Source organism: Mya arenaria, chromosome 9 (assembly GCF_026914265.1).
Source record: "Mya arenaria isolate MELC-2E11 chromosome 9, ASM2691426v1".
In the NCBI taxonomy this organism is placed as follows: Eukaryota; Metazoa; Mollusca; class Bivalvia; order Myida; family Myidae; genus Mya; species Mya arenaria.
Genome location: NC_069130.1, coordinates 57,460,102 through 57,476,365, shown reverse-complemented (window position 1 = coordinate 57,476,365; position 16,264 = coordinate 57,460,102). Strand labels below are relative to the sequence as shown.

Below are 16,264 nucleotides of genomic sequence, written 5' to 3'. Positions count from 1 at the left end.
TTACAATTCGGCACTTTGTTTTAACTAGCACTACCAAGGTAAGCAGCTATAATCTTAATAAAACAAATCGAATTCCAGTTCTCACCTCAATGATATTCGGATTGGTCCTTGTGTTGATCTGGTGGCCGTTCATGGACCATCGGTACGTGACGTCAAGACCGGAAGCGCTTTGTGACGCTGCGCAGTAGAGAAAAGCCGTCCTGTTGACTGTCACTTCCGTTGGGACCGGCGGACGGTCAATGATCACACCGTCTAAGATGGAAATCAGGAACTATATAATTTATTGTAATAACGCTTCTAGCACATAATCTAGAAGTTAGTTGTGTTGTTGTTGTTTTTGCAAAATGCGACATGTGTAGGTGAACAATTCTTAAAACTTGAACAGCACTAGGCACGAAGCTGCGAAAAAAGAGTTGTACGTGAATAGTACATAGAATTTAGCGATCAGTATTTTAACTAAGTCAACGGTTCTAAGAAATAAGTGGACAGTACAGAAAAATAAATGAACAGTACTAGGACTATATAAACATTGATTACTTAGAAATTAGAACTCGGTGAAAATGTACTTGAATCTCTGTTTACATCGGTGTATCAATTCTATCGTTATCTATTTCTATCTAAAACAGCGATCTGTTATTTTTTTTACTTAAAGTTATCAATGTGTTAAGTTGTACATAACGTTTTTATTGTCAAACGCCTTCTTTTCAATTCCCGTTTTGAAAAACGATAACTATTACCAACCAACAACTGTTAGAAAAGTTGTATTATGTGCCTCTCCATTCACGTTCGACGCTTTGCACGTGTAAAGTCCCCTGTCGGAGACCCCTATTTCCGTGATTCGGAGGTCAAAGTTCACGCCCATCTTCAGCCGTCCGCTCACGTCCCCGGGGATCAAGCCAAGGGGACCCCCATCCTTTAGCCACTCGACCTGTCAACAACAGTAAATAAATTGTAATTATCAGAAGACGCTGGTTTAAACTATAAATGTGTTTGAAAGATAATCAGTGTTTCAGCAATAGCACTAAAACCGGATGAGCAGGCTCGTCCTCTTTAAAGGCTAAAAGGATATAATTTGACATCTGTTCAACAGGAATGGGTCTTGAAACACATGTGCGTATTGTCACTGGTTACATATGCCCCATTGTCACCAGATACAATATGTTCCTCATGCGTATTGTCACCGGTTACATATGCCCCATGTGCGTATTGTCACCAGATACATATGTTCCTCATGCGTATTGTCAAAGGTTATATATGCCTCATTCGCGTATTGTAACTGGGTACATATGTTCCATGTGTGTATTGTCACCGGATACATATGTTCCATGTGCGAATTATCACCAGATACATATGTTCCTCATGCGTATTGTCAAAGGTTATATATGCCTCATTCGCGTATTGTAACTGGGTACATATGTTCCATGTGTGTATTGTCACCGGATACATATGTTCCATGTGCGAATTGTCAACTGTTCTATATACCCCATGCGCTTATTGCCATCGGGTACATATGTTCCATGTGCGTATTGTCACCTATTAAATTTGTTCCTCGTGCGTATTGTCAACGGTTCTATATGTCCCATGCGCGTATTGACACCCGGTAACATATGTTCCAAGTGCGTATTGACACCGGTAACATATGCCCCATGTGCGTATTGTCACCGGTTACATATGTTAAATGTGCGTATTGTCATCGGTTACAAATGTTCCATGTGCGTATAGTCACCGGTTACATATGCCCGTGTGCGTATTGTCACCGGTAACATATGCCCCATGTGCGTATTGTCACCGGTTTCATAAGTTCCATGTGCGTAATGTCACCGGTAACATATGTTCCATGTGCGTATTGTCACCGGTTACATATGTTCAATATGCGTATTGTCATCGGTTACATATGCCGCATGTGTGTATTATCACCGGGTATATATGCCCCATGTGCGTATTGTCACCGGTTACATATGCCCCATGTGCGTATTGTCACCGGTTACATATGTCCCATGTGCGTATTGTCACCGGAAACATGTGTTCCATGTGCGTATTGTCACCGGTTCCAAATGCCCCATGTGCGTTTTGTCACTGGTAACATGCGTCCCATGTGCGTATTGTCACTGGAAACATGTGTTCCATGTGCGTATTGTCACCAGTTACATATGTCACATGTGCGTATTGTCACCGGAAACATGTGTTCCATGTGCGTTTTGTCACCGGTTCCATATGCCCCATGTGCGTTTTGTCACTGGTAAAATGCGTCCCATGTGCGTATTGTCACTGGAAACATGAGTTCCATGTGCGTATTGTCACCAGTTACATATGCCCCATGTGCGTTTTGTCACCGGTTACATATGCCCCAAGTGCGTTTTGTCACCGGTTAAATATGTCCCATATGCGTATTGTCACTGGAAACATGTGTTCCATGTGCGTATTGTCACCAGTTACATATGCCCCATGTGCGTTTTGTCACCGGTTACATATGCCCCAAGTGCGTTTTGTCACCGGTTACATATGTCCCATGTGAGTATTGTCACTGGAAACATGTGTTCCATGTGCGTATTGTCACCGGTTACATATGCCCCCTGTGCGTTTTGTCACCAGTTACATATGCCCCATGTGCGTTTTGTCACCAGTTACATATGCCCCATGTGCGTTTTGTCAACGGTTACACATGTCCTATGCGCGTATTGACACTGATAACATGCGTCCAATGTGCGTATTGTCACTGGAAACATGTGTTCCATGTGCGTATTGTCACCAGTTATATATGCCCCATGTGCGTTTCGTCACCGGTTACATATGTTCCCCGTGCGTATTGTCACTGGAAACATGTGTTCCATGTGCGTATTGTCACACGTTACATATGCCCCATGTGCGTTTAGTCACCGGTTACATATATTCCATGTGCGTATTGGCAACGGTTTCATATGTTAAATGTGCGTATTGTCACCGGTTACATATGTTTCATATGCGTATTGTCACGGGTTACATATGTTCCTCGTACGTATTGTCAACGGTTCTTTATGTCCCTTCAACAAATTATCACTGGTTACATTTGTTCCATGTGAGTATTAACGCTGGTTACATATGTTACGTGTGCGTATTGTCACCGGTTACATATGTCCCATGTGCGTATTGTCACCGGTTACATATGCCCCATGTGCGTATTGTCAACGGCTACATATGTTCCATGTGCGTATTGTTACCGGATACAAATGCCCAATGTGCGTATTGTCACCGGTTACATATGTTCCATGTGCGTATTGTCACCGGTGACAAATGCCCCATGAGCGTATTTTCAACGGTAACATATGCCCCATGTTCGTATTGTCACCGGTTACATATGCCCCATGTGCGTATTGACACTGATTACATATGTTCCATGTGCGTTTTGTCAACGGTTCTGTATGTCCCATGCGCGAATTGTTACTGGTTACATTTGATCCTCGTGCGTAATGTCAACGGTTCTATATGTCCCATGGCAGATTGTCACTGGTCACAAATGTTCCTCTTGCGTATAGTCACCGGTTACATATGTTCCTCTTGCGTATTGTCATCGGTTACATATGCCCCATGTCACTGGTTACATATGTTCCTCGCGCGTATTTCCAACGGTTCTATATGTCCCAAGCGCTTATTGTCACTGGTAACATATGTTCCAAGTACGTATTGTCACTGGTAACATGTGTTCCATGTGCGTATTGTCACCGGTTACAAATGCCCCGTGTGCGTATTGTCACCGGTTATATATGTTCCATGTGCGTATTGTCATAAGTTACATATGCCCCATGTGCGTTTTGTCACCAGTTACATATGCCCCATGTGCGTTTTGTCACCAGTTACATATGCCCCATGTGCGTTTTGTCACCGGTTACACATGTCCTATGCGCGTATTGTCACTGATTACATGTGTCCAATGTGCGTATTGTCACTGGAAACGTGTGTTCCATGTGCGTATTGTCACCAGTTACATATGCCCCATGTGCGTTTTGTCACCGGTTACATATGCCCCAAGTGCGTTTTGTCACCGGTTACATATGTCCCAAGGGAGTATTGTCACTGGAAACATGTGTTCCATGTGCGTTTTGTCACCGGTTACATATGCCCCCTGTGCGTTTTGTCACCAGTTACATATGTTCCTCGTACGTATTGTCAACGGTTCTTTATGTCCCTTCAACAAATTATCACTGGTTACATTTGTTCCATGTGAGTATTAACGCTGGTTACATATGTTACGTGTGCGTATTGTCACCGGTTACATATGCCCCATGTGCGTTTTGTCACCGGTTACATATGCCCCAAGTGCGTTTTATCACCGGTTAAATATGTCCCATGTGCGTATTGTCACTGGAAACATGTGTTCCATGTGCGTATTGTCACCAGTTTCATATGCCCCATGTGCGTTTTGTCACCGGTTACATATGCCCCAAGTGCGTTTTGTCACGGTTTACATATGTCCCATGTGAGTATTGTCACTGGAAACATGTGTTCCATGTGCGTTTTGTCACCGGTTACATATGCCCCCTGTGCGTTTTGTCACCAGTTTCATATGCCACATGTGCGTTTTGTCACCAGTTGCATATGCCCCATGTGCGTTTTGTCAACGGTTACACATGTCCTATGCGCGTATTGTCACTGATTACATGCGTCCAATGTGCGTATTGTCACTGGAAACATGTGTTCCATGTGCGTATTGTCACCAGTTATATATGCCCCATGTGCGTTTCGTCACCGGTTACATATGTTCCCCGTGCGTATTGTCACTGGAAACATGTGTTCCATGTGCGTATTGTCACACGTTACATATGCCCCATGTGCGTATAGTCACCGGTTACATATATTCCATGTGCGTGTTGGCAACGGTTTCATATGTTAAATGTGCGTATTGTCACCGGTTACATATGTTTCATATGTGTATTGTCACGGGTTACATATGTTCCTCGTACGTATTGTCAACGGTTCTTTATGTCCCTTCCACAAATTATCACTGGTTACATATGTTCCATGTGAGTATTAACAATGGTTACATATGTAACGTGTGCGTATTGTCACCGGTTACATATGTCCCATGTGCGTATTGTCACCGGTTACATATGCCCCATGTGCGTATTGTCACCGGCTACATATGCCCCATGTGCGTATTGTCACCGGTTACATATGTTCCATGTGCGTATTGTCACAAGTTACATATGCCCCATGTGCGTTTTGTCAACAGTTTTATATGCCCCATGTGCGTTTTGTCACCAGTTACATATACCCCATGGGCGTTTTGTCACCGGTTACACATATCCTATGCGCGTATTGTCACTGATAACATGTGTCCAATGTGCGTATTGTCACTGGAAACATGTGTTCCATGTGCATATTGTCACCAGTTACATTTGCCCCATGTGCGTTTTGTCACCGGTTATATATGCCCCAAGTGCGTTTTGTCACCGTTTAGATATGTCCCATGTGAGTATTGTCACTGGAAACATGTGTTCCATGTGCGTATTGTCACCGGTTACATATGCCCCCTGTGCGTTTTGTCACCAGTTACATATGCCCCATGTGCGTTTTGTCACCAGTTACATATGCCCCATGTGCGTTTTGTCAACGGTTACACATGTCCTATGCGCGTATTGTCACTGATAACATGCGTCCAATGTGCGTATTGTCACTGGAAACATGTGTTCCATGTGCGTATTGTCACCAGTTATATATGCCCCATGTGCGTTTCGTCACCGGTTACATATGTTCCCCGTGCGTATTGTCACTGGAAACAAGTGTTCCATGTGCGTATTTCACACGTTACATATGCCCCATGTGCGTATAGTCACCGGTTACATATATTCCATGTGCGTATTGGCAACGGTTTCATATGTTAAATGTGCGTATTGTCATCGGTTACATATGTTTCATATGCGTATTGTCACGGGTTACATATGTTCCTCGTACGTTTTGTCAACAGTTCTTTATGTCCCTTCCACAAATTATCACTGGTTACATATGTTCCATTTGAGTATAGACACTGGTTACATATGCTACGTGTGCGTATTGTCACCGGTTACATATGTCCCATGTGCGTATTGTTACCGGTTACATATGCCCTATGTGCGTATTATCACCGGCAACATATGTTCCATGTGCGTATTGTTACCGGATACAAATTCCCCATCTGCGTATTGTCACCGGTTACATATGTTCCATGTGCGTATTGTCACCGGTGACAAATGCCCCATGAGCGTATTGTCAACGGTAACATATGTCCCATGTGCGTATTGTCACCGGTTACATATGCCCCATGTGCGTATTGACACTGATTACATACGTTCCATGTGCGTTTTGTCAACGGTTCTGTATGTCCCATGCGCGAATTGTCACTGGTTACAGTTGATCCTCGTGCGTTTTGTCAACGGTTCTATATGTCCCATGGCGGATTGTCACTGGTCACAAATGTTCCTCTTGCGTATTGTCACCGGTTACATATGTTCCTCTTGCGTATTGTCATCGGTTACATATGCCCCATGTCACTGGTTACATATGTTCCTCGCGCGTATTTCCAACGGTTCTATATGTCCCAAGCGCTTATTGTCACTGGTAACATATGTTCCAAGTACGTATTGTCATTGGTAACATGTGTTCCATGTGCGTATTGTCACCGGTTACAAATGCCCCATGTGCGTATTGTCACCGGTTACATATGTTCCATGTGCGTATTGTCACAAGTTACATATGCCCCATATGCGTTTTGTCACCAGTTTTATATGCCCCATGTGCGTTTTGTCACCAGTTACATATGCCCCATGTGCGTTTTGTCACCGGTTACACATGTCCTATGCGCGTATTGTCACTGATAACATGTGTCCAATGTGCGTATTGTCACTGAAAACATGTGTTCCATGTGCGTATTGTCACCAGTTACATATGCCCCATGTGCGTTTTGTCACCGGTTACATATGCCCCAAGTGCGTTTTGTCACCGTTTACATATGTCCCATGTGAGTATTGTCACTGGAAACATGTGTTCCATGTGCGTATTGTCACCGGTTACATATGCCCCCTGTGCGTTTTGTCACCAGTTACATATGCCCCATGTGCGTTTTGTCACCAGTTACATATGCCCCATGTGCGTTTTGTCAACGGTTACACATGTCCTATGCGCGTATTGTCACTGATAACATGCGTCCAATGTGCGTATTGTCACCGGAAACATGTGTTCCATGTGCGTATTGTCACCAGTTATATATGCCCCATGTGCGTTTCGTTACCGGTTACATATGTTCCCCGTGCGTATTGTCACTGGAAACATGTGTTCCATGTGCGTATTTCACACGTTACATATGCCCCATGTGCGTATAGTCACCGGTTACATATATTCCATGTGCGTATTGGCAACGGTTTCATATGTTAAATGTGCGTATTGTCACCGGTTACATATGTTTCATATGCGTATTGTCACGGGTTACATATGTTCCTCGTACGTTTTGTCAACAGTTCTTTATGTCCCTTCCACAAATTATCACTGGTTACATATGTTCCATTTGAGTATAGACACTGGTTACATATGTTACGTGTGCGTATTGTCACCGGTTACATATGTCCCATGTGCGTATTGTTACCGGTTACATATGCCCTATGTGCGTATTATCTCCGGCAACATATGTTCCATGTGCGTATTGTTACCGGATACAAATTCCCCATGTGCGTATTGTCACCGGTTACATATGTTCCATGTGCGTATTGTCACCGGTGACAAATGCCCCATGAGCGTATTGTCAACGGTAACATATGCCCCATGTGCGTATTGTCACCGGTTACATATGCCCCATGTGCGTATTGACACTGATTACATACGTTCCATGTGCGTTTTGTCAACGGTTCTGTATGTCCCATGCGCGAATTGTCACTGGTTACAGTTGATCCTCGTGCGTATTGTCAACGGTTCTATATGTCCCATGGCGGATTGTCACTGGTCACAAATGTTCCTCTTGCGTATTGTCACCGGTTACATATGTTCCTCTTGCGTATTGTCATCGGTTACATATGCCCCATGTCACTTTTTACATATGTTCCTCGTGCGTATTTTCAACGGTTCTATAAGTCCCAAGCTCTTATTGTCACTGGTAACATATGTTCCAAGTACGTATTGTCACTGGTAACATGTGTTCCATGTGCGTATTGTCACCGGTTAGAAATGCCCCACGTGTGTATTGTCACCGGTTACATACGTTCCATGTGCGTATTGTCACAAGTTACATATGCCCCATGTGCGTATTGTCATCGGTTACAAATGTTCCATGTGCGTATTGTCACTGGTGACATATGTTCCATGTGCGTATTTTCACCGGTTACATGTGTTCCATGTGCGTATTGTAACCGGTTACATATGTTCCATGTGCGTATTGTCACCGGTTTCAAATGTTCCATGTGCGTATTGTCACCGGTTACATTTGTTCAATGTGCGTATTGTCACCGGTTACATATATTCCATGTGCGTATTGTCACCGGTTAATTATGTTCAATGTGCGTATTGTAACCGGTTACAAATGTTCCATGTGCGTATTGTCACTGGTTACATATGTTCAATGTGCGTATTGTCACCGGTTACATATGTTCCATGTGCGTATTGTCCGCGGTGACATATGTTCCATATGCGTATTGTCACCGGTTAAATATGTTCCTTGTGCGTTTTGTCAACGGTTATATATGTTCCATGTGCGTATTGTCACCGGTTACAAATGTCCCATGTGCGTATTGTCACCGGTTTCATATGTTCAATATGCGTATTGTGACCGGTTACATGTGTTCCATGTCCGTATTGTCACCGGTTACATATGCCCCATGTGCGTATTGTCACCGGTAACATATGCCCCATGTGCGTATTGTCACCGGTTACATATGTTCCTGTGCGTATTATCAACGGTTCTATATGTCCTATGCGCGTATTGCTACTGCTTACATTTGTTCCTCGGGCGTATTGTCAACGGTTATATATGTCCCATGTGCGTATTGTCACCGGTTACATATGCCCCATGTGCGTATTGTAACCGGTTATATATGCCCCATGTGCGTATTGTCACCGGTTACATATGTCCCATGTGTGTATTTTCACCGGTTACATATGCCCCATGTGCGTATTGTTAACGATTACATATGCCCCATGTGCGTATTGTCACCGGTACATATCTTCCTCGTGCGTATTGCCAACGGTTATATATGTCCAATGCGCGTATTGTCACTGGTCACATATGTTCCATGTGCGTATCGTCACTCGTTACATATGTTCCATGTGGTATTGCCACCACTGGCATATGTTCTATGGGCGTATTGTCACTGGTTACATATATTCCTCCTGCGTATTGTCAACGGTTCTATATGTCCCATGCTCGTATAGCACTGATTACATATGCTGCTCGTGCGTATTGTCAACGGTTCTTTTTGTCCCATGTGCGTATTGTCACCGGTTACATATGCACCAAGTGCGTAATGTCACCGGTTATATGGTCCATGTGCGTATTGTCACCGGTAATATATGCCCCATGTGCGTATTGTCGCCGGTTGCATATGCCCCATGTGCGTATTGTCACTGTGTACATATGCCCCATATGCGTATTATCACCGGTTACATATGCCCCATGAACGTATTATCACCGGTTACATATGCCCTGTGTGCGTATTGTCAACGGTTACACATGCCCCATGTGCGTATTGTCGCCGGTTGCATATGCCCCATGTGCGTATTGTCACTGTTTATATATGCCCCATGTGCGTATTATCACCCGTTACATATGCCCCATGAGCGTATTATCACTGGTTACATATGCCCCATGTGGGTATTGTCCCTGCTTACATATGCCCCATGTGCGTAGTGTCCCTGTTTACATTTGTTCCTCGCGCGTATTGTCAACGGTTACATATTCCCCATATGCGTATTCTCACCGGTTACATATACCCCATGTGCGTGGTGTCACCGGTTACATATGCCCCATGTGCGTATTGTCACCAGTTACATATACCAAGCTTATGTGCGTAATGTCATCGGTTACATATGTCCCATGTGCGTATTGTCACCGGTAACATATAACCCATGCGCGTATTGTCACCGGTTACATATGTCCCATATGCGTATTGTCAGCGGTTACATATTTTTCATATGCGTACTGTAATCGGTTACATATGCCCCATGTTCGTATTATCACCGGTAACATATGCCCCATGTGCGTATTGTCACCGGTAACCTGTGTTCCAAGTGCGTATTGTCACCGTTAACACATTCTATCAGTTACACGCAAAAGTTCAACTGTTTTTGGAATGATTCTTTAGTTTCTATTCATGTTAGATTTTTCGCAACATCGCCGACGTTCCTTTATGGATACTTACACGAGGGTGTGGGGCACCCTGCACTTCACACGATATCAAAGTGGTGCCCCCGAGAGCCGCCATTTGGGAGGGTTTCATGGGGAACTGGTCGAAGTTAGGCGCAAACGCTGTTAAGAGAAAGAGGAGATAGATATATATGGAAACAACATTACATATGTACCTGTTAACTTCGGTAAAGGACACATTTTAGGGCAAATGTAGCTTTCAATAGAGTGGCTTCTTTTGCTTCGACCGAATGTCTTCGTAGCGCAGAACTGGTATTCAATATGTTTCTTAAATGGATCTAAGAACGATGTAGCTAATCGGATAACTGGTTATTAATAACTGACCAAAAAAATGAACGAAGTCAGTGATGTATGACCATAAGATTAACTAAGTTGAATATTGAATACAAACACATAGTTTAAAATCAGAATAGAAACTAAAACATTCGAATTGAATGAGCAACTTAACAGAAGAATCGTAGATTTTTTAGACCGTCTAATAACCCTTGACTTGCAAATGTGTCGAACGTTATTTTGATAACAGCACTGGTACATACAAAGAATCTTGAGTTCCCCTGTACTAAGGGCTGTTCCGTGTCTGTTGGTAGCCCCGCACTGATATACGCCCTGGTCGGTCCTGTCCACGCTTCTAATGGTCAACTCGTTCCCCGCCACCTCTAACTTTCCTACAGTGATATATATTGGGAAGGTGTTATCATCGTCACGCATATATACTCTTCAAATCCCCAGTACTAAGGATGGTCACGTGTCCGTAAGTCGCCCAAAACTTGAACACGCCTTCGTCGGTATTGTCAGTATTGCTATTAAATGACCAGTGCGCTGTTAAGAAAAATCTAAGTGCCGAAGGGTTCAGTCGGGTGCTGAAGCAAAACGTTATAACATTCTTTAAAACTTCTAGTAAAGATTACATTTTTCTTCGTTTTATATATAAGTATGTGTTTAATTCTACTTACTAATATGTAGATACCCGTTGTTTGGTCGATGAGACATTCTACAGTTGCGTACAGCAATTTCATGAAATATGATATTATATCAGTTTATGTTTCGAAACTTTTTTACCTGGGTCATTTCGCAAGAGGACACCATCTTTATACCAAGAATATGTGGCTGTCGGTCTGGATACTGCCTTACATCTCCAAACAATGTCCGAGCTCGGGTCAACCAACATGTTCTTGATCGGGTCTGCGAAGTATGGTTTCGCTTAAAGAAATGGAGTGACACTGTTACTATTGCTTAAAAGGTTAGTGGTTAAACGTTCATGTATGGAAAACTGTTCTACAGCCAATCAGCACATACTTTCATTGTTTCGAACAAAGGGACCGGCGAAAATACCTCGAGCCTTGGAAAATTCGAGATAAGCGATAATGCTTTAAGTTGCATTTATTCTAAAGAAATAGGTTCTTAACATATAGTTCGAACAAGCGAAGACTTCGAGCCAAGCGAGTTTGAGCCAACGGGGTTTGACTGTGTATGTATTTAAATTCAAATGTTACCTAGGATCTGAAGAATCAGTATATAATAAACAGAAATGATACAATCTTTATAAAAACATATCCTAAATAGATTTAGATCTGAAGGCGAGACAACAGAGGAGGCCACCTTCTGACGACCTTTCCGTCATCCAATCATATGCCTCTGTAAAAATAGCCGAAAAATATTTGTATCCGATTCTAAGCTGGGCCTTTAAAATCGCGTGTTGTGCAAACTTTTTTCGATTCTAAGTGTTATCCAAAAATAGCGCAGACATGAACACACCAGGGGCGGTGTCCATAAAACTTCTAATGTCATTTCCTAACTTAGGTCAATTTCTGAAATTGTTCAAAGTCAAATTGAAATATATATTAATTATGGGTTTTTTTTCCAATAAAAGTGTGCATTTTAAATTACGTTTATGAAAAAAAAGTGTTTTTTAAATTTTCAAGAAAAAAATATCATACGACCAATGAGATACTTTAATTAAGAAACTGACGTAAGATAGGAAATGACTTAAGATGCTTTAAGACATCCGGCACAGACTTCCAATCAGAATGTCGTAGGTTTAAGTCCTTATTAATATTACCTGGAACCATTTCATTAATGTAATGCTATACATACTTTCTAACAGCAGAGATATAGTTGCAATCTCCGAATTGACACCTTGTCTGGTCACCTTGCAAATGTAATCGCCTTCCGCTTCTAGTGGAGCGTGGGGAATCGTCAACACGCGGTTTCTATCGCTCAATGCTGTTCCTTTTACCATCCTTACACCATTTGCTCGATGCCAGCTATATGACAGTGGTAGCCTTATGAAATTAAGTGAAACTATAAATAATATAACAGTTTATTTATTAATTGAAGAATACGCATCAAAGTCTACTCATACGTATGTCACCGTAAATATTCGTAAGGGAATATATCTCTTAGAAAAAAAATGTTTTATATCAGTTTAATTCGTTCATTAATTTTCAAAAGACAAAACGTATATCAAAGAGTAGCTTCATATGACAAACTTTAAATTTTGTAAATAGAATATCAAGCAAACTTTTGCATATATGACTTCACATTATATTAATATATTAATTAATATAATATTATATAAGAGCAAGATAAACTTCATACGTGAATATTTTTTCTTTGATAATTTATTTTTTTATTATATGCGTTACTCATTAGTAAGTCACCGTAAATACTCCTCAGGGAATACATCTCTACGAACAAATGATTTTATAAGTTTAATTCGTCCATTGATTTTCAAAAGACAAGAAGTCTAGCAATTAGCAAAGGCCTCATAGTACGAACTTTTAATTTTGTAAATAGAATATCAATGAAACTTTTGTAAAATAATTTGTTATTTAAGCAAACTGCTTATTATTAAGAAACAATACAAAATAAACTTTATACGTGAAATTTATTTTGGATACTTTATTAATTTATGATATGCGTTCTTAACAAATAAAAATAAAAATTCATCTCTTATGTACATACGAGCCATAAGCAATGCATTCCAATCTAACAAGACTGCCCAGCAATGTAGGTGTAGGGAAAGTATGGGTGTGAATTATGGGGCCGTAATTGTTGTCGGTCTCTGAAAGAAAGAGTTCAAATGTTCCAAGATAAATACGTTCATGCTTTTATATAATGTAATGTTTAATAGTAAACCGATTTCTAGTATACATAAATATAAAAACGTTTTTTGTTCAATTACAACATTACAATGCTTATCTCTATGTCTGCTAGCCAAATACAGACAATTAGAACGTCTCAAACTGTTATAACCGAATATGTGTTGCTTTGGTATCGTGATATGCTGAACCGGTTTCTACTTAGGAAACAACCTCAATCATGGTTCAAATCATCGTGTATTAAACTGCTAATATAAAATCGATGAGGGTAAACAAAACTTAAAAAGGAAGTGCAGACTTTACATACTTCCGGGCCTTAAAATAAGTTTCGTTCCAAGTCCAACTCTGCTTGGTGCTAGAGTTGTGTCCACGTTGTAGTCATAGGGCGGTACGAGGGTGACAACGCAGTAGTATGTCCGGTCATCGCTCGGCTGGACTTCAGAAAAGTAGAGGTAGCCGGACTGAGAGATGAAGTGGACCGGGTGGCCGGGAAATATGTAGTTGTGAGTGTTGTGGTTCTTGAACCAACCAAAACGTACAGCTGAAGATATATGAGTAAATGTATCATAATGTATATTCTGTCGTCGAATAATAACCAACACAGTTAAATCACTATTCACGATCATCACCGTTACTTAACATGGTTAGGCCTTATGCACCAGTCAAATGTAACCACGGCAACCAGGTTCGGGTGTATACCGGGGATAGCCTTATGCACCAGTCAATTGTAACCACGCCCCCCCCCCCCCAATACGTGGGTATGCCGGGGATAGCCGGGGAAATTAGCCGTGTTTTACCTTCACCGTAATGTTCATGTTCGGAGGCAGAACTTTGCTATGTAAAAATGTGACGAAAGTGTGTGTTTCTAGTACATGTCGTGAGAGTGCCCTAAGCATCAAGAACCTAAATGGCATTTATTGTCGTGACATGTAACGAAATAACTCTTTTGTAAAATATTGACATTAAAATTACTTTTGTATAATACAAACATCGTACCTGGACTGTAAGCAGGTGCAAGACAGCTGATTCTAACACCCTCAAACATGGTTCCGGCCTGGTCGTCCGGTCGTACAGGGGAAAAAGTGTGCAAAACTAGACAGGTAGAAAAATAAATAAAATGCACTGCAAAAGTTAAAAGAAATTTACCAGGGTTAAAATATGCAAACTCTATATGAAGGATAACTACACTCATTAGTGTATTTGAAAAGTAACGTTTGATATTGTAAAAATTAAGACGCAGATAACAACTATTAACTGTCGTAAACAACACGTGTTCTAACATATTTCGACAAAAAATGTGTTGTATACGTAAAGGAATACATCAATAGCATAACAGTATATAGTTTTTAGGGGAAGTATGTTCAAAAGCTATCCTATCATTAACTTGTCGACCTCTTGCAACTTTATAAATGAACGTCTGGATAACTACAAAGAAACTTCATATTTATCGCAAGAAGGTTATCGCGAGAATGCTGGATGTTTTTGATTGTCGATGCATCATTCACAACAACTTACATCCAAACTGCACAACCGCAGGTCGACTCAGTATGGTACCGACAGCATTATCTGCCTTACATCGATACTCCCCGGAATCTGCGACTTGCTGGGGACTCTGTATTGTTAACTTGCCACCGGATATAGTGTACCTTGAAAAAATGGAGGCGATTGTTAAAATATGCCTACACGTGCCTCAATGTGCACGGAACGACTTCAAAGAAAGTATGGATGACATCATTAAACTTCACATTTGTTGTTGTACGTCAATACTTCTTTAAGATTCATAATATTAGCATAACAAAATACATGTAAGTGAATAAAGATCGGAGGTCCTTTTCGAAATTCGAGAATGGAATATGCCTTTTTTAGGTTAATTGTTTCCTACGACCGGATTTTTGAACTGTATTTTATTTATCCAATTTTCAAACTTTCAGTTACTATGCTTTCAAACACAGATAACTTGGTTAACGTTTGCACCATGTGCGCACACCTTTCATTGTCATTTGCAGTCAGCGTATCATTTCCACGATACCACGTGTATCTCGGCGCAGGTTGACCGGATGCCTGACACTCAATGGCAATGGAAGTCCCCATTCCTTCACCGAACACCACAACATCACGAGGCTCTGACGTCATCATTGGACCACGTGATAGGTCCTTCGTGTTTACTAAACCCTGACCATAGTCTGTAATAATAGTGACTTGATACATTTTAAATATGTTTGGCATGATGGTGTTCATGAGCCGATTAGCTCCAATACTGTATTAACAAAATGAAATAATGCAAATACTAAATATTAGTAGTATGCTTAGTTGTAACAGAAGTTAATATAAAGTCTGGTTTCCGGTTTGCTGATATTCCACACGGTACCCGATAACGATAGTGTTAGGGGAAGGAACTCCAGACTAGTTTAAATATAATTCCTTTTGACGCAGTTATGTTAAACTCCCATTAGGGTTGCGCGAATATGATGGGTCGAGAGCGAGAGGGGGGGGGGGGGGGAATACAAAAGTTACAAAAGACTCCTAAGAAGATATTTCAAATAAACTTCGTTCTCGTCCAATAACACTTTCAGAGGTTAGCAAAACTACATATACACCTCAAAAACGTTGTGTACAAAATATCACACCAAAGATGTTTTGACATATAAAATGTGAATGCTATCATTATTACTACTTGTTCAGCTATTTGAACACACAACATCTACTATAATCTCAATCAACCACACCTACTGTAATCTCGGTCAAGCACATCCAAATACTAGATGTCAAAATACAACACCTACTAAAATCACTATCAAGCACGTCA

At 41.3% G+C, this 16,264-nt stretch overlaps 1 protein-coding gene across 1 annotated transcript in view; it reads right to left on the bottom strand.

Annotated features, from left to right (window-relative positions):
* The window catches only part of LOC128246207 (contactin-5-like), a 32,234-nt gene that overhangs the window by 9,605 nt on the left and 6,365 nt on the right, over positions 1-16,264 (bottom strand). The window contains exons 6-16 of the mRNA XM_052964397.1: positions 15,446-15,641; positions 14,974-15,104; positions 14,455-14,550; positions 13,766-13,999; positions 13,322-13,421; positions 12,452-12,639; positions 11,417-11,557; positions 10,894-11,022; positions 10,353-10,459; positions 742-928; positions 86-252 (exon numbers count right to left, since the gene is read on the bottom strand). Of these exons, the coding sequence (XP_052820357.1) occupies positions 86-252; positions 742-928; positions 10,353-10,459; positions 10,894-11,022; positions 11,417-11,557; positions 12,452-12,639; positions 13,322-13,421; positions 13,766-13,999; positions 14,455-14,550; positions 14,974-15,104; positions 15,446-15,641 (1,676 nt within the window). The remainder of the gene's footprint in view (positions 1-85; positions 253-741; positions 929-10,352; positions 10,460-10,893; positions 11,023-11,416; positions 11,558-12,451; positions 12,640-13,321; positions 13,422-13,765; positions 14,000-14,454; positions 14,551-14,973; positions 15,105-15,445; positions 15,642-16,264) is intronic.